At 37.0% G+C, this 19,483-nt stretch overlaps 1 protein-coding gene across 2 annotated transcripts in view; it reads right to left on the bottom strand.

Annotated features, from left to right (window-relative positions):
* Positions 1 to 426: 426 nt before the first annotated feature.
* The window catches only part of LOC132122854 (huntingtin-interacting protein 1-like), a 52,903-nt gene continuing 33,846 nt past the window's right edge, over positions 427 to 19,483 (bottom strand). For both annotated transcript variants that reach the window (XM_059533337.1, XM_059533338.1), the window contains exons 7-31: positions 19,320 to 19,381; positions 17,238 to 17,378; positions 15,394 to 15,451; positions 15,207 to 15,282; positions 14,675 to 14,812; positions 14,488 to 14,585; positions 14,309 to 14,381; positions 13,593 to 13,776; positions 12,738 to 12,826; positions 11,882 to 11,998; positions 11,676 to 11,777; positions 8,118 to 8,312; positions 7,819 to 7,966; positions 7,624 to 7,710; positions 6,742 to 6,849; positions 6,112 to 6,248; positions 4,884 to 4,994; positions 4,716 to 4,774; positions 4,352 to 4,445; positions 4,168 to 4,268; positions 2,425 to 2,530; positions 2,219 to 2,342; positions 986 to 1,047; positions 793 to 910; positions 427 to 593 (exon numbers count right to left, since the gene is read on the bottom strand). In XM_059533337.1, coding sequence (XP_059389320.1) covers positions 583 to 593; positions 793 to 910; positions 986 to 1,047; positions 2,219 to 2,342; positions 2,425 to 2,530; positions 4,168 to 4,268; positions 4,352 to 4,445; positions 4,716 to 4,774; positions 4,884 to 4,994; positions 6,112 to 6,248; positions 6,742 to 6,849; positions 7,624 to 7,710; positions 7,819 to 7,966; positions 8,118 to 8,312; positions 11,676 to 11,777; positions 11,882 to 11,998; positions 12,738 to 12,826; positions 13,593 to 13,776; positions 14,309 to 14,381; positions 14,488 to 14,585; positions 14,675 to 14,812; positions 15,207 to 15,282; positions 15,394 to 15,451; positions 17,238 to 17,378; positions 19,320 to 19,381 — 2,599 coding nt within the window. In that variant the 3' untranslated portion in view covers positions 427 to 582. The remainder of the gene's footprint in view (positions 594 to 792; positions 911 to 985; positions 1,048 to 2,218; positions 2,343 to 2,424; positions 2,531 to 4,167; positions 4,269 to 4,351; positions 4,446 to 4,715; positions 4,775 to 4,883; positions 4,995 to 6,111; positions 6,249 to 6,741; positions 6,850 to 7,623; positions 7,711 to 7,818; positions 7,967 to 8,117; positions 8,313 to 11,675; positions 11,778 to 11,881; positions 11,999 to 12,737; positions 12,827 to 13,592; positions 13,777 to 14,308; positions 14,382 to 14,487; positions 14,586 to 14,674; positions 14,813 to 15,206; positions 15,283 to 15,393; positions 15,452 to 17,237; positions 17,379 to 19,319; positions 19,382 to 19,483) is intronic.

The following is a 19,483-nucleotide window of genomic DNA, read 5'->3' as shown; positions in this document are numbered from 1 at the left end:
TCTTCAGCTATTATGTCCAAAGCACTCTTTTTAGTCCAGTGACCACTGCTAAGGGACTTGTGAAGGATGGACCCAGACATTAAGGAATGCATTTGAGAGCTGGATGTCGCACACTGCTGCTGTTTATAAAAGTCGAGTCCGGAAGAATCACAGCACAGTGTCATATCCTGCAAAACAGGGTGACTCACCCTTGTGCAATGCATCATGGGATGTTTCACGGAGAGACAGGATTGGGAAAGATTCTCCATTTCATATGAAGAGGAAGAGGACACGAAATACTCAGACAGTTCAGTGAGCCTGCACTTCCCTCTCTGTCCACTATGTGGTGTCCCATCCACTTCCTTCCTTTATCTCCCTCTCGCTTCATCACACAATACCGTCACACTCCTCACGTCTCCAGACTCCACAGGCCGGGGAAGGAGCAGGTTAGAAAAAAAAGCACCTTTTATTTGGCTTTAATGTACAATAAAGAAATCAAAAGTGTTAAAAAGTACAATAAAAGGGAGAAGGGAAAGATAGTGTGTGTGTACAAAGACGTCAAGCACCCCGTTTTTAGGGCTGCTGTACAGAACACCATGAGTCTCAACCCGTTCCTGCGGACAAACACAAAAGAAAGACAAATTATGTACAAGCAAACACGACACCCCATCTGCAACACTAATTAACTTGATACTCCATTGTCAGCCTGAAAACTTTCAATCCACTCCATTTGCTAGGGAGTTCTGGGATGATTTTTGAGGAGGAAGATGGTCAGACGGTATTGTGTTGTTGTGGTGTTATTGGGGGTCTTACCCTCTTCCTCTCCTCCCCAGCCCTCTGCGACGCCAGCGAGCTCGTAATGCTTCTTCCTCAGTTCACCCAGTCGCTCCCTCTCTTTCTGCAGTCGGGTCTCAAGCTCCAGCACGAGCACCTGAGACACATTAAACGGTCAGATTTCTTCACAAACTCGTACAAATACATGAGGAACAGATGAATACACTCTCACCTGTGCGTCCATCTCTTGCCTCTTGATCTGAGTCAGTGTCATCGCGGAAAAGTCCATCGTTTCTGAAACGGAGAGAATTTAGCATCGACTGAAATTTTATGGCTTTTAATTCATGTCTAACAGCTTTCAGACTATTGAGATGATTCTCTTGTTTGCAGGTGTTTTTGTCCAATAAAATTCTCTTTAGAATGAGAATATGTTCATCTTTCGATTTTAAGAAGCAAATCACGATTTCACCAGGCAGTGATGTCAATTACAGACTACCTGTCCTTAAAAAAAAAAAAATAAAAAAAAAAATATATATATATATACTGTATGTATGTATATATATATATATATATATATATATATATATATATATATGTTATTTATTTGTATTTATTCATTATTATTATTCCTGTGAATTTTCAGCATCATTACTCCAGTTTTCAGTGTCACATGATCCTTCAGAAATCATTCTAATTTACTGATTTACAGCATTTATTTTTCTTTCATCAATTTTGAAATCAGTTGTGCTGTTTAACATTTCATTTATATAATATGAATTAGTGTCCGTAAAAACACAGGATACATTTTTCTAGGAATTGAATGAATAGAAAGTTGAATAGTTTCATTTATATGAAATAAAAATCTTTTGTACCATTACAAATGTTTTTACTGTCACTTTATCAATTTAATGCATCCTCACTGAATAAAAGTATTAACTTCTGAAGTCTAGTGTAAATTATATATACAGAAAATGTGCATAATCTCCACCAATGAATCAAAAGGGTCTGTAATTACTAGCTGCTGTTAAAGCATCCACAATGTCTCCTGCTGGTCTGGATATAAAAGGACACACAATGTCACTGACTCCATGTGACTGGTCAATGTTGTTTAAAAGTCTTGCCTCCAGAGAAGAACGTCAGCCCGAGAGAGGCTGACTGTGTAGACCTGCTAATTTCTGTATCTCTGGAGGGCACCATAAACCAGTTTTCATAGCTATAGTTAAATATGAAATGGGGCAATGTGACTGTGGAGGTCAATGAGAAGTGAAATGAGGCTGCTGCCACTTTTAATACTTTCTTCAGGCTCTTATTTAATGAATAATGGAGAAATTACAAGAAATGATGTAATGGGAAATGTTGCAATCATAGTTTGAGCCTGAATTTCCCAAATGAGCAGCAAAGTTAAACTTGTCTGAGAACGTTGAGTCAGGAGGGTGAGCTGAAAAGGCTGTGCTGTAAACCTCACCTGTGTCCTCGATCTGAGACTTGCCAGACTTGGTTGATGCCACGACTCCCGCAGTGGCCTGGGTGACTCCTTTGGAGGCCTGCCGAAGACGGGAAAGGTTTGGACTGTCCTTGTCAGCTTTTACCTGAGGAGATCAAATGGATTATATATCATCTTTAACATCATAGTGCTTCAAAGTTAATTCAAGTGCCAATTGGTTGTTGTACCTTAGATGCAGCGACCAGCTGAGCTGTGCTGGCAGCGATCTCATGTGAACACACCATCAGCTCCTCAAACTTGCCCGTGCCTTGCACCATCTGATCAGCTGCATCACTGCAGAAAGAAAAAAACTCTTTAATGGAGGCAGCACACGGGGGATAGTTCATAGATCAGCTAGTTTAAGAATCAAACTGTAGGGCCCAATGGGGAAAATGCTAAATCCAGTCATTTAAATGGAATTTACCGTATACTGTGAAATGTCACAGAATTGTGCAATTCTTGGATAGACCAGGATATGCACTTATGTCTTTGAATATAAAATCGCAAAAAGAAATATAAAGTATTGGTCGACCGATATTGATTTTTGACAGCTGATGCCGATTCCGATCTTGGAAAGCAGGGGGGCCGATATAAAGCTGATATTTTTTTATTTTAATTAATATTTAAGAAATTTGAAATCAATTGACAATAGATTATGAAATAAATGTGTAAAATAAACATACTTATACTTCATATGACGAAGTATTTTTCACAAATAAATAAATATTTAATACTAATATAATTAAAAAAGGAAATACACACTGTAACAGGGCACTCGGTGTTCTGGGAAGTTTGTGTGCACTGTGAATCACATTTTTTAAATAAATCCAGGGTAACACTAATTTTACATACAACACACAGTGGAAATGACATGAATATGACAGTGGGCAAATGCATAAAGTGCAGAATAATTTGAAATCACAAATGTAAAGTTTAAAGTATTCATTTCACAATGACTGACCATCACACAGAGAACACGCTGGATATAAAAATGCACACTTCATAAGATCTCACAGCTGGATTCGACTAAGTTTATAAGGTTTGTGAAATTAAATTTTCATTAGTTCATTAGTTTGCATTTCTATTACTAATAATATAAAAGCAATCATTATAATATTTTTTGCATACATTAATTCCTTTGCTTAACAGTTCGATCTGATTGTTAGACAGACTTCTATTTGTATTAGACAGAACTGTTAATGATGACAGTGAACAAGAGGGAGCGTGTGAGCACTGTGTGCACTCAGGTGTTGATGTTCTCAGCACCATCAAAATAAAAGTCCTGTCTCGAACACATTGACCAAGCAGAAAAACTTATCGGCCGATGACGACATTTGAAGAATGCCAAATATCGGCCGATATATTGACTTTGGCAATATATCGGTCGACCACTAATATAAAGTCTACATTTTCTATGCAACAGAGTGAATGAACTGCAATTTAATTTAAATTTATACAGCTAACCTCTGTTGTGCAGCACTTCATTTGTCCAAAATAAAAATGCTATGTTTTGTTATATATGATTTTATTACATATAAGTTTTATAGATTAATTTGATTGCGACATTTTTTTACACATTTGCTTAAAACATCTTAAAAGATATCTATAAAATATATAAAAAATAAAGCAGAATCTATAAAAAATATTTTTATTTTCTTTTTATTTTTTATTTTTAAGTTTATTTAATTGTTAAACTTTTATGATTTAAATTCAAAATGAAGAACACAGAATTTGAGAAGAAATAAAAACAGAATTTATATATATGAAAACAAACAAACACAAATAAATAAATAAAATGGAAACATAAAACTTATTTTATAGGGTTCTAAAACCTATAAGGTTTCTGTAATCCACTGAGATTTTTTATAATTATGTAATAGCATCGCCCAAAAATGACGCATTTTTATTTTTTCTCTGTCTTAAATACTCACACCAACATGGTTGCACCCCAACCCACAGCCTTGGAGGCGGAAATGAGACCCTCTGTCCATCGGGAATTCTTGACGTAGAACTCCTTCATTGATGCGGCCCCCTGTGAACAAAGCACTTCATTAACACCTGTTTCTGCTAATTTAAGCTCGAGGTTTCTTAAAACTGCTAGATACTTTGACTCACCCTGCCGCTTTCCACAATGTCCCTCTGCAGGTCTTTGGAGGACAGCACCAGCAGTTTGATGGCCTGCATGAGATCTGTGCAGGATGCCAATATCCTGCAGGGGGCGACGGAGAGCAACATTTAAATAGCCACAGGCCTGTTTTGTATGCACCTGGGTGGGTCTACTAATGCGTCTGGGTGAATGCAAACGTGCAACTCTATCCAAGTGAAATAAGCTCAGCATGGAGACATTTTGATCACTGAATACCCAAATCCACTGAGGAACATCAACCAAATAGAATCTGTAAAATCGCTTTTGTAACTGTAACAGTAATCTTAAAAACATAATTTATATGAAAAACACATGTGGTTTAGTCTGTCTGACCTTTCATTGACTTCCATTTTGATTCCAGTGTCAACCGCCCTGGACTTATTGAGCATTTCCTGTTTTGAGAGCAAAGGGGAAAAAACATTAGAGGATTAGATTGGAGCACTTCATGTTTTATTAAGCATCTGTCTGTAGGACAGAGAGAGCAGGGAGACGTCTGATTACCTCAATCCTGGCAGCGGCTGACTCCACAGCTGCGGATGTGGCTGCCATCTCCTGCTCCACCAGATCTCCCAGCTCCCCTTGCTGCAGTTCCAGACCCCGAGGACGCAACTTCTGCTCAGAGAAAACAAAATAGCATACTACTATTTCTGCATTATGTAATATGAATACTCATGGAATACCTGGATGATACATTCTGAATGCTAAAATGTGCAGCATGTAAGCAGAGCACACTGTGGATTACAGTATCCCACAATGCAATATGCTTTACCTTCCATCTGCAGCATAGTGAATAATCATCTGTGATATTAAAATCTCTTTCTTGACTCTTAATTGATCGGAGTGCCAACTATTAAGACAAAAAAATAAAAAAGACAACTTTCTATTTCTAATGGAAAAAAAAATTAATCTTAATACCAGTTGTAAGATTTTAAACCCCTTCTTCTTGACTCATGTGATCAGATGGCAACTTGGTGAATTAAGTATGCAATGTGGCATACTATTCTCACTGATGTTTATTATTGTATAATGTTGTTAGCTAAAACTGTTACAAATTTTTGTTAACTGAAATCACATAAAATATTAAAATAAAATAAAAACGTACAATTAAATGAAAAACTTAGAAATGTTACATTGGCAACTAACAGAAAATAATTTAAAGTACTAATAAATTACTAAGAAAATTAAGAAATATTTAAAATAAAAAATAAAAAGAATTATAAAAGCACATAAAATTACTAAAATTAAAACGAAAACTGAAAATATAAAATAAAACTGGTAACACTTTATTTTGCAGTGTCCTTGTTAGTAGCTACAGTAATAACAATAAATGATGCATAATTACATGCAACTATAAATCAAATCCTAACCATATAGTTAGATCATCTTATTAATTAATATCACTCAGAATTTAAATGTATAATCACACTGCAACATGGACACTGCAAAATAAAAAAGTGCATCCTAAAAGCCAATTCACAATATGAATAAATACTATAATAATAATAATATATAAATAATACTTAAATAACACCTGATAGTACACAGAATATAACATACAGTATGTAGTAAACGCAAAACAAGTATTCCATATTAGTTTTGACTTCAAATAAATAATAATTAAAATAATAATAAAAAGAAATTCTCTCCGCCAATTACACATGCTGTTTTTTTTTTCGGTCCACAGTGTTACTATACTAAAATAAGGAGCGTCTCTCAGTGGCTCGCTCACCTCGCCCAAGACCATCACGGTATCCAGTGCCGCCCTCAGCCGGCTGCAGTCTGCCGTCCCCACAGACTCCTGCTCCTTGAGCTGGCAGAGCAGCGCCAGGGCCTCCGCGCCACACGCCTTCACATTGTCTGCCAAAGCTGCCCACACACAGACAAAGACAGAAAGTAGAGAGCAGTCAGACGAGCCATCTGTCACCTGCAGACACTCCACATACGCTCGGACTGAAACACTTTTCCTGCCATGTACGGCTGTGACGTAATCTCTCGTGTGTATGGGAACCACACATTTAGCCGTTTTGAGTTACGTCAAGTTTCTTTAATACAGCTCTACTGAAAACATCAGACCTCCGGGGAAAGAGTTATTAACAGAACCGAAGTGACACTAATGACCTCCTGATGTATGGATACCAACTCAAACAGATAGTTATATTCTTGGACGGCTCTCTATATGTGGATACAGTTTAATAATAGAAATGACATTTATGCTGCCTATATCAATCAGATAGTTCTGGATGCTGATTGGTCAGTACAGTGTCAATATATGTGTCTTTAAGGAAGTATTAACATAGAGCTGCATCAGCTGTGCTCTTTTGAATATGTAGTGTTGGGGTGATTGACGTCTTGTGCTCACCGTCAGCTTGCTCCACAGGCACCATGTGGGAAGTGGCGCTGCCCTGCACGATGACATCACCCACCAGGTGAGCGAACTGAGTCGCCGCCCGCACCAGTCCAGACACATCTACCACACACATAAAGGGAAATCAGTGAGATATATATGACCGCCTCTCATCTCAATAGACTGAGTGTCAACAAAAGTGATGAAAAAGTCTGCATGCATTAACAATGAATGCATTTTTGGTAATGGATTTTTTAAAAGGTACATCCTTAGTTGAATTGTGTGGGTTTTTTTATTTTTGAACTGGTGCATTTTGGGTGTAGAACAGTGATGGAATAAAAAAAAAGTAGCTCAGCTGCCTTTAAAATTGTGTAGATTTGACTCCGTACTGAGTTTTTCCAACATTTAGCAGAGTAGCATGACAAATCAATACACTATGGATGTGTCTCAATATATTGTGCAGCCTCGGTACTATCATCTCAGTGTTGAATCAGATATGGTTTTAATGTTTCTGTTTCAATAAAAAAAAAACTAAACTCCACAAGGAGTAAATTCTGTTTTTGTTTTTTGAAAAAAATGATCATTGTATTTGTGCGTGAATATATATGTTGAAAAAAAAAAAATCACAATAAATGTTACCATTGTATTTTACTTTATACTTTTAATAAATGCAGACTTGTTGAAAATAAGGAACTTACTGACCCCAAAATATGTGAATGTTAATATACAGCTCTCTTTGAGCAGTGTAACTTTGCTGTTCTTTAACTACTTTAAATGACGTGTTACTTGTATCTTGTAAAGCTACAGTTTCAAAGTAACACTGCTGGAGTCAATGGTACATTGATGAATACTAGTTGACAGGGGAAATGAGTGTGTGTGTAACATGTAGTAATTCACCTGTGTTATCTGATACAAAGCCATCTCTGGCTGACTGCAGCCTCTCTACGCAGTCCAGAGCCACCTGGCACCTGGACACCAGGTAATCTACACACACAAGAAGGTCTTTTAATATATATTACACTATCGTAGGGCTATTCCTGCTGTGTGTATAATCAGTGGGAGGGTTTAGGGTCATTTGAGCTGGTCGCTGACCGGCTGAACTGGTGCAGCTTATGTGTGCGGGGTCCTCTAGCTGATTCAGGCAGTCCTGTACAATCCTTCCCGCCTCCTCCAGAGCTGCTCGCAGAGCCACCCAGCGTAGAGAGACCAGCTCGCTCTCCAGAGACTGCTCACGACTCTCCTACAGATAGAAAGACAATGAAAACAGCCATTTTAGACACTATGTTTATCATATTTACAGCGTTCTTCTTCTGGTATAATGAATCTGAATGCTGCAAAGCCACTATTGTAAAATTACAAAAACAATCAACAGTAAACAAAGAATATTTCACCTTCTCATTGAGTTGGTTCTGCAGGGCCTCAGTAGCTTTCACACCACTCTCCCTCTCATTGGTCAGACTGCTCTGCACACACTTTAACTCCACCCCCAAACTGGCCAGCTCCGCCTCCTTCTGAGAAACAGTCTCTATAAGCCCTGCCTTCTCAGCCTCTAGAGCAGACAGCTGAGTATTGAGCTGCTCATTCGACTATACGAAGAGAGTGAATAAAGTTGTCAATTACAAGATTTAATGTGACATTTTACTGAGAACAGAAATCATGAAATCACAAAAAACTAATGTTACTGTTAACTATAACTATTAAAAATCATTTTCATTCATTGAAAAATAAAAAAAATAAAAATTACTAAATTACTAAAACTAAAATGAAAACCTAAAAATAGAAGCTAATTCAAGATATTCATAATTATTATATTAGTATATAAATAATACTAAAATAGAAAAAGAGAATGATGGTTAGTCATGAAAAAAGTCAGATACTGAAAATAATAGTGTTAGGGACCGTTTACACAGATCACATCTTTGCATCTAAAAACGCAAATGGTTTTTAAAAAGTGCAGCATGACGCCTCCATCATGTTGCAGTTAAATTAAACTGTTGCCATGCTAACTTGCTAATGTGAACATAACTTCACAACACTTTCCCTACGTGGGATCTTCTGATTAGTCCACTGTTTTGGCACTGACATTGATGAGCAGCACTGCATGTAAAAGCTGAAATTATTTTTGACTTGACACGGTTTATTAATAACACAGACGTTGCAAAAAATGTGAGACACACATCCGTCATAGTCATACCATTACAGCACTGCATTGTTGACATACTTGCCTACGCCAACCCAGCTCACCCTGGTTCCCTCAACAAAATCCCCCCCAAAAATAAGCTCCGCGACCAACAATATTTTATGAATCATACATATTTTGTTCATCAAGATAAACTCCACAAATGAACACAACTAATAGGAATTTTTAAGTCTAGATATAATCTCCAGAAGTAAAAAGTTAAACACAGAATATAAACATACTACACCATGGTCACGAGACATCAACGTCATTCCCCATTAAACATTCATTTTGATTGGCATGATTATGTTTAATTAGAGCTCTTTAATTAATTAATTAAAGATACATATATTAAGGAGTACAAAAAGGCAGATATCGATATATCGGACGATATTCTTTGTGTATATTACAGAACAGTACCAGTCAAAAATTTGGACATTTTCCCAATCGAGTGGTACAATATATAGAATACAGTATATACATAAAAATACATATACACACACATATACATACATACATACATATGTATATATATATATATATATATATACATATATATATATAAGTCACACTTTTTTTCATAGTTTGGATGGTCCTGCGACTTATAGTCAGGTACGAATTTATCAAAATTAATTTGACATGAACCAAGAGAAATTAACCAAGATAAAACATTACCGTCTCCAGCCGCGAGAGGGCGCTCTATGCTGCTCAGAGCTCCTGTAGTCTACACTGAAAACATAGAGCGCCCTCTCGCGGCTGTAGACGGTAATGTTTTATCTTGGTTCTAAATAAATGCGACTTATAGTCCAGTGCGACTTATATATGTTTTTTTTCCTCGTCGTGACGTATTTTTGGACTGATGCGACTTATACTTAGGTGCGACTTATAGTCCGAAAAATATGGTGTGTGTGTGTGTGTGTGTGTGTGTATATACTTAATGGAGGCAGTTAACAATTTAACAATAAACTTTATCCAAAATGGGACTGACATCAGTGTACTGAACAGTAAAGTTGAAGTTAATTCAACTTTAATTCAATTCCATTCAACTTTATTCTGTTGTAGTTATTTCACTTCGGAACATTCATTCACAGATTTGCACTACTGTCTTCACACACAGATGAAACTTATTAGAGAAGTTTGACAATATACCTTTGTAAATAAATGCAATATAAACCCACGTCTCACGCACTTTAATAATGCCCTTTGAATGTAACGTGTACGTTCCCAATGATCTGGAATCAAGGCGGAATTTCTGAAGTTATCCTCCGAATTTGGTGCAGATTCGCAGCGCCGTCACGGAGATATGGCAATTTTAATGGTTTTCCATAGACTTAAGCCTTTAAAGCTTTTCATCCAGGTCACCAGTAGCAAACAATGGAGCGTGATCTGGTGGACAATCTAAGTAATTACACCATTTAAAGCATTTTATCTGCATTATATGTTAGTAAAAAAAAAAAATCATATTGGCGGCATATTCACTGATACCGATATATCGGCCACAGGCTCATTTCGGGCTTTACATTTAATGTCTCCGACAATCTCTCTCTGTAGTCCCATTTAGCTGCTTTTTTTCAAAACAGCTTGTTAACCACAGACCACAGAAGAATTAACCACATTAACCACAAATATTTCAGGCATTTAACTGAAAAACCACTGACTTCAGAATGATAGAACTGGAAGTGCTAGATTGCTACTTTTTTTTTTTTGGGTTTTGACCTACAAAAATACATCATCCCTGCAACACTCTATAAAGTTTATTAAAAGTGAAACTGATACAGTCATGCTATATAGATGTTAACCATGTCAGTGTTTTGAGGACAGATGCCTTGAGTTGAGTCAGCTGCTAGAGGCAGCGGTGGAGGTGCTGCAGCAGGTGTGCAGGTGACAGAGGGAAGTCAATCCCACATGCAGTCTGGACACATTAACTTAGGTAATTCAGGAACCCACAGAATCACCAAGTCCACTTGCACTACATGAAACCTGTCCCCTGAACGGGTGTGTGTTAAGATTCAATATTTCTTTAAAGGGGTCATGAACTGAGAAATGAAACTTTCCCCTTCATCTTTTGAGATGTAAGAGTTTATTATACTACAAAAACATCTTGTAAGTTTTAGAACTCAAAACTTCCTTGTCAGTCCAAAAACAGCTTGTATTGAAACCAAGCTGACAAAACAGCAATTCATTTCCTATTTCATCTCAATATGATGTCATAGTGTGACAAAAGAACGCCTCTGAAGAAGATCAATGCCTATGTCAACATTACTGCCTCTTGTTTATTGTGTTTGAAATGGTTTCTTGGCATTTCTCAAGGATCTGGTAATGTCACAAGTCTGAGTAACTATGTTTTTACCATATGTCTCTATTGCTTTGTCTGTTACAGATTGTTTGATATGCACTGAGTATTTATACATTTTTAAACAAAATGATTCATATTGTTTTCAGAGTACATCACAGCAGTTTCCATCTATTATTTTAATATGCAAAACTGTTAGCTAATCATAGCCACGGGCATTCACTTCCAAGTCTTGAATGCGGCATGTAATCAAAACGGCATGCATCAAAGAAAGGGTCAAAAATAGAATAGAATATTAACCCATTTTGCGGATTTTTAATTTATAAATCTTCCTAACATTATAAGTTAACCTCAGAGAACATTAAACAATTTAAAAAATGCAGTTCATGACCTCTTTATACAGTATTAGGGCAAAGAATGGAGATGGATTCATGAGGTGAAGAGGAAGAGAAAGATGGGTAGAGGGTGAGGTCCCACCTGTTGGGAGGAGGTGATGGTACTCTTCAGGGTCTCTAGTTCAGATCTGCTGGACATGAGCTCGGCTTGTAGAGCTTGAAGCTGCTCTAACTGAGTCTTCTCCTACTCGTGTACATACATGAGGATAGGGAAGTGTAAGACAAGCATACTAAGGTTACATAAAGCAGAGGGAGTGTGTGTGTGTGTGTGTGTGTGTGTCTGTCCACCTGCTGACTGGTAGCATCCTGAGCGGCCTTCAATCTGTCTTGCATCTCTTTTTTTACATTCTCCACCTCATCCTGGGCGGCACGGGCCACTGTCATCTGATGCGTCACCTCGGCATTCTGAGAAACACATGGACATGTACAGTTTAGCACAGAGCCAAGACTCTTGGCTGACCCAGTTCTTTTCCCAAGGACGTGGCAGCCACTGTCGGATGTCTCTGTGGTGGGATCAGAGCATGCTGCTGAATGGCAGTGAGTGTGATGACAGCTAAGCATGGTAGAAGACCAGAGTGCCAAGTTTCATCTGTGTAAGAAATAGAGCAGAGTCTGCAGAGAAAAAAGTCTGGTGAAGAAACTAAACCACCTGCAGGTATACTGAGAGGCCTGACACACACACACACACACACATATATATATATATATATATATATATATATATATATATACACATATACATACATACATACATGTGTGTGTATATATATATATATATATATATATATATATATATACACACACACATGTATGTATGTATGTATATGTGTATATATATATATATATATATATGTGTGTGTGTGTGTGTGTGTGTGTGTGTATACATATATACATACATATATATATATATATATATATATATATAGTTTTCCTGTCCCTTCCCTTTTTAATTTATACTTTTATTTGGCAATGATGCATTAAATTAAACTTTTTTTTGAACGGTGATATATATATATATATATATATATAACACTTGTTAATGCTTTAATTGCATGCATTAATGTGATCATTTGCCCTTTAAAAATATACATGTATTGATATACAGGCAGTGTGAGAACTAAATGTAGGTGTAACATCAATTCACCTTCCTCAGCAGGTCAGCGTGGCTCTGGACCAGCTCTGTGTATTTCTCCTTTAACTTGGTGTAGCGTTGCTCATTAGCTTGTGCTTTTCCTACAAAAAACAGAACAGTTAGCACCACTGAGAGCCTCAGCACAGGCCTGCATACTGGTGAATTGGACTGTGCTATAAACTATATGGTTTATTAGTATTTGATTAGAGGCTGCAGTGAAGTGGCTGTGTTCGTCCACTCCAGAGTGTAAACAGACTGTCTAATGAGTATCCATTACTGTCCTGCATCTGTACTGACTCGGCACAGACCTTTAAAGGCATAGTTCACCCTAAAATGAAAATTCTCTCATCACTTTCAAGTTGTTCCAAACCTGCAATGTTGGTAACCCAACAGTTGACGGTAGCCATTGACTTCCACAATATAGACAAACAATACTATGGAAGTCAATGGCTACCAGTAACTGTTTGATTACCGACATTCTTTAAAATATCTTCTTTTGTTTTACAGCGATAAAAGAAAACCTGAGGGCAAGTAAATAACGACAGAATTATTATTTTTAGGTGAACTATCTCTTTAATATCCTGGCTATAACACTGTATTTAAGCCATTATGTATGCTGATTTATTAAAAGGATAACAGTTTGGGGTGAACCACTAAGTGTAAATAAACCAAAAAGGAAGAAAACCCTGTTTCTTTTATTTGCAAAAGAGGAACAGGTTGGTCTTGAAGCCCTAACTTCCAGCTGTCAGTCCAAGTTCTCTAAATATTAACAGGGTCATGAAAATTGTATATAATAATTGAAATAAAAAAAAAAAGTAGATTTGTACTCTGAAAATATTGTAAATCGCTCCAACAACAAATTCTTACTCTCGATTTCGCTCAGGCTGCGCTGCTCTTTCTCGGTGTCTTCTTTGACCCTGCGCAGGTCGTCTAGCTCCACCCTCAGGAACTCGCTCTCACCCAACGCCTGCTGCTTCAGGTGAGTCTGCTCCGCAAGCTCCGCCTCCAGCTCGTTTACACGCCCCCGAAGCGCTTGACACAGACGGCCACTCTGAGAAAGATCAAAAGTTTGTTTAGTGGCATATAGCTTTCATTTCCCTTCCCCATTTTCCCTTCAAAAGGTTGGCGGCAGTAAAATATTTTAAAAGAAGTCTCCTATCAAAAATACAGTAAAAACTATTGTTAATCGTAATTGTTAATAATCATAACTAAAATATTGTGAAATATTATTACAATTTAAAATAATTGTTTTCTTTTATCATTTATTCCTTTGATGGTAAAGCTGAAATTTCAGCATCATTACTCCGGTCCTTTTCGGATTATCAATGTTGAAAACAGTTGTGCTGCTTAATAATTTTGTGGAAACCATGATTCTTTCTTCAAACATTTTTTAAAGAACAGCATTTATTTGAAATAGAACTCCTTTGTAACATTACAAATGTATTTGCAATTACTTTTGATCAATTTAACACATCCTTACTGAATAAAAATACAAAAAAATACAAAAAAAAAAACATTTCTGACTGCGAACTTTTAAGCGGTAGCTTATCAGATTTGACCTCCTCTCATCTACCTCTCTTTACCTCCAATCTGAAGGACTCCAGCTCCTCTTTCACGGCCCGCAGCTCCGCTGTGAGCTGCTCAATCAAACGGTCTCTGAGATGAGAGATACATATTCCTGTGTTATAATTAGTTCTAATAAACTCAAAGAGCTTCCTATAACCTATTAATTATATTCTCTAACAGTCTCTCCAAGTCTTACTTCTCATCTTTGCGCATGCCGTTCTGATTGTTGAAGTTGAATGGGTCTGTAGCGGCCGAGGTGCCAAAGAGGTCGTCGAATTTGCTGTCCACAGTACTCTAATGGAGAAAAAAATCCCTGTCTTTAGAAACTCGAGATAGAAGGAAAGTATACGGACAAATTTGGATAGTGAGATTTTGTGTGGTACCGCTAAAGGTGGGATGTCCATGTCCACCAGGTCTTCTGTCTCTACTACATGTTCACTCTCAGGGGACTCCACTGGAATCACCACCACTGGACTGATGTGCTCGGATAGGGCTGACGCCCGCAGGAAGTTTGGCGGATTCTGAAGAGAAATGTGAAGAAAGGAAACTACTAAAATATGCTTTCACACAGGTTTCCCTCAAATACTATTGGTGAAGAAAACAGATAGCCCCGCCCTAGTCTCACACCATTGGTTGAGCTGATGTCACAATGTTGTAAACATGATGCTCAAACAAATTAAAAGTAGCTCGCTGTGCCTTTAATGTTAATTCAAAATATTAAAAAATGTCATGAAAATTGAAGAAAAATGTTGTTTTATAGGGCAGCCTGCAGTAATTTCTTGGAGTCCGGTTGAGGATCCTAATGCTAGAAAACGAAGCAGGCAGATATGCAAATGAGTTACATAATTTCTTTCCACTAGCTGCATTTTTGGACTCAGGTCAGGCAGGAATCTGTTTGGTATGCAGGAGTCTCACCTCAGGAAGTTGTGGGATCTGAATCAGTCTCTTGAAATACTGCAGGTTACTGGAGCGATAGAACAGACTCTTCAGCCTGGAAAGAGAGGGGCAAGGAGCGAAGAGAAAAGATTGAGAGATACAAAAGAATAAAATAGTGTCAGTCTGCGTGACTCTGTTCTGACTGGATAGTGACTGACAGACTCACTTCTTAAACTGCTCCTGGAAGCGATCCCTGTGGCCCTGCAGAGTATCTGCTGGCAGACCTGGAGGAGAGCACACTATTTTCAGCTCTATTTTTATTACACTTGAGTATAATATTCAAAGGAACAATGCCAAATACAGAACAATGACAACTTTCCTACCAGAAAACATCAATAAAATAATTTTAAAAAATATAAAAAAAATTGAAATATTAATATTAGTGTTGTCAAATGTGTCAGAGTGTTAACGCAAGTAATTTGTTGATTTTGTTTTGTTTACAGCGTTAAAAATGCATTTCTCCGCAGGAGCGGAGCTAGGTTTGGCCACCCCACTTATATCTGCTGCTTTGGTCTCTTTTTCTTGACAAGAATTGTGTGTTTATTAAGATGCAGATCGTCTTTAAGAACGCATCAAACAGGAGGCTTTTCAGACGCACAATCCAACTTCGCCTTAGCATCAGGCACTAGTCAAATGAGTAAGGAAAAGCTACAGATGACGAGGAGCTCAGTAGAACAACAGTGAACTGTGGTCAGATGAGATGCCGTCAGGTCATATGTCAGTAAAATCTAGTTTTCCTGTCCTGACAGCCAGTATACTGTGTTCATAGCATGTGCTCTTCAATTTCACACACAAATATGGCGCTGTGCTGTATTTTATTTCATATTAAAGTGCAAAAGAAACTGAGCATGCAATGTCCTAGTTATGTCGTCAGTTAAGTCGCGAAGTTTCCAAAAAAGTAGATTAAAGCTGCCTTAAAACTGAGCACCTTTAAGAACATGTCTCTGAAATGCAGTGGTTTTTAGAAATGTCCTGGAGCAGCGCAGGCCTGTTTCCCTCATCTAAGACACTTGATTCAACTCACCAGCTCATCATAGAGACTTTAAGAGCTGAAGTGAGTCAGAAAAAGGTAAAGAGTTGTGCAAAATATGATGTGCATTAGATCTGCGTCATTTTCAGCAGCAGAAGCTCTTAAAGCAGCCAAAATAACCTAATAACCCAGCAGCTGTAATGTCTGTTAATCAAAGAAAGTATTCATGAATATTTAATTTAGAATTTAGTGTTTGATAACTTTATTCAATTTCCTACTTGCTGAAGGGCACAGGTAAATATGACATTTATTACAATGGGTTTATGTGAAGATTGTTTTAAGTTCACTTAAATAAGAAGCTGCTATTTTTTTTAAAAGTCTAATAATGTTCAAATTGATAGCTCTCAATTATACTGTAATGCTAAATGTTCAATTTAAACAATGGTTAAATATTAGAAAAAGAAAAAAAAACTTTCATAGACATCAGTAGTATTGGTTTCAGTGATACTCACCGTCAGTCAAAAAAAAGATGCCATTAAACAATATTAAAAACATACTGTCTGTGTTGTTTCTACACTGATTTGAGGACGATTGCAATATAAAAGTAGATTACATTTTTTTATTAATTTAAAAATTAATTTATATTTAATGTTAGGTGGGATTAATAGCGACTGTTCACATTTTATGAACAGAAAAAAGCAGATTTGGTCCACTTTTGTCTGCAGTCTGAACTTAGCCTTTGATGGTGAGCGTGATTTCACCAAGTACAACATCCTTGTTGATGCTGGAACAACATTCCAATCAACCAATCAGAACGGAGATATAACTTTTCAGGAAATATCTGTTTTAGGCTTAAAATCAGGCTTAGGTGCTTCTACACTCTTGTTATTCAGTTATCATTTCCCACTGATTTTAGGAATAAATTATGATCCAGGATCATCAAAAGATATTGATCCAGGAACATGTCTTACTTGGCAAAATCATGGTGACCGCCTTTGATACTCCTTTGTGTGAGAGAGAGATGTGATTTATGGACTCACAGGAGTGGAGTTTGAAGAGCAGTTTGACGGTGTAGTCGTACAAATGACTAGAGTCCAGAATGACCTGGATAAGAGGAGCCAGACGACACTGACCCGCTGCTGTCACCGACACGGAGCGAGACATATCCAACGAGCTGAACACTGTGAAGAAAGAAACACCAAATAAAGCCATCATTCCAGAGATACTAAAACCCCTTATAGGATAAGTATCTTTTCTCACGCTCTAATACAAAATTATAATTATATTATATTATAAATTGTGCAAATAATTTATATTATCCATTTATAATAATAATAATAATAATAATAAGGAAAAATTATTATAAATAGTTTTGTGTAAATGTTATAATATGCATATATTAATTTACAATCATGTATATCCAAACATTTTGGACATTTTGTTTCTTTAGAAACTCTGTGCATAATATATTAATAACTTATAATATATTTTCTTTTTTTTTCCCCGAACAAAATGTATATATAAAACAAAATATACAAACACAATAAATGTGTTGCAACATTTACGCATTTAGCAGACGCTTTTATCCAAAGCGACTTACAGTGCATTCAGGCTATACATTTCTTTTATCAGTATGTGTGTTCCCTGGGAATTGAACCCACAACCTTTTGTGCTGATAACGCAATGCTCTACCACTGAGAACATAACATAGGCAAACCCACATGCAAACGATAATTTCAACAAGACCTACAAGAAGCAGGATGAAGCAAAAGCTTGTTATTATTCCCACCCCTTATACAGCTCCATATTGTTCCAGACTAGTATATCTAAATCAATTTCAATAATTTCCTATAAAATATTTTTTAGTTGTTAACAAGCTAGCCAAATATGACTGATAAAAAACGCCAAGTAAATAAAATAAGGTATCAAAATCTTGAAAAAATAAGCAGTATTCTCTGCTCCCAAAATGCTGGGGGTGTGTCCGTTGAAACCACGCCCACTCTCATCTGTCAAATACTTCTACAACCTGAATGGATGCTCATTAGCAGCTTAATTTAAAAAGACCAAGCTTTTTTGTAAATAATCGCAACCAGGTAATATGCATTTACGTGTCAAAGGCATAGCTAGTATGTAGTAACTAAGGGTAATAAAAGTAACTTGCGACAGCACTGCATAGACCGATCAATACATCACATCAAAGTACCACGAGAGCGATTCGAAAGCATAAGGAACTATCTGCTCTCTATAGCTCTCGTGGTACTTCAAGATGTCCTACAAAGATCCATCAAGTCGAACACACCTTTTTTTTTAGTATTAGCAGAGGGGCCATGCTCACCGACTCCAGTGCATGACAAAAAAAACCTCTGAACACAAAAATAGGGAAAAACTATTTAAAGCTCTAATTTATACTGAAATATATACTTATTTATATGCTTTTGTTATTAATAATATTTTCCCTACTACCTAAAAACATTTGTTTAAAATACTCTAAAAAGCCTCAATCCTCAATTGGCAAGATGTTTTCTTTCATTTTAGGAATCCTTCTTTCATGTCATTCCCTTCAACATGCTGTTGTTCTCAATCAATCCCTTTCATTGCCCATTTCCTCATTCACATTCATCCCCACACTCCCTCCCTGCCTCCGTCCGTCCGTCTCTCTGGTGATCAGTGATGCAGGCTCCTGTGAGACCCCGTCTTCTCAGCACACAGAGAGGTGTGGTTTCCTGTGCCACGGAGCTGCATTTCAGCCAACAACACTTGCATTAACTTCTGCCTAATGCTTTCAGCACAGGCACACTGAGATCTATCAGTGTTTCAGCTTGATTTCACTGCCTTTTTCAGCAGAAAAATCTATCCCCATAGAGGTGTCATCTGTTTTTTTTTTTTACTCTAGAATACACATTAGTATTTCTTTACTGCGGCTTTGAAGTTTAATAAATGAGACATTTTATTGACCTTACTCAAAAAAGATTTTTGCCTTTCTCTGTTCAAGTAGATTGAAGCTGTATTTTTCTGCCTACTATCTACTTAGAAAACAGCTGCTCTGTGTCATAACCAAAATGACCATCAGGTGAACTAACTAAAGGGACTTTTCAGGCACCTGCACTCCACTTTAAACTTACCGCCCAAGAAAAGGTTCAGCTCACAATCCAAGTAATCAAACATCTCCACTGTCAGCTGGAAGCTACATGTGTTGAGAGGAGAGGAAACATGATTAAGTCACATCCCACAAACACACAGAGCAATTTTGAATTTTGGAGCTTTATTTAATAAAAAAAAAAAAAGA

Source organism: Carassius carassius, chromosome 41, assembly GCF_963082965.1.
Source record: "Carassius carassius chromosome 41, fCarCar2.1, whole genome shotgun sequence".
In the NCBI taxonomy this organism is placed as follows: domain Eukaryota; kingdom Metazoa; phylum Chordata; class Actinopteri; order Cypriniformes; family Cyprinidae; genus Carassius; species Carassius carassius.
The sequence above is the reverse complement of the archived record's forward strand: the minus strand, read 5'-3'. Positions and strand labels throughout refer to the sequence as shown.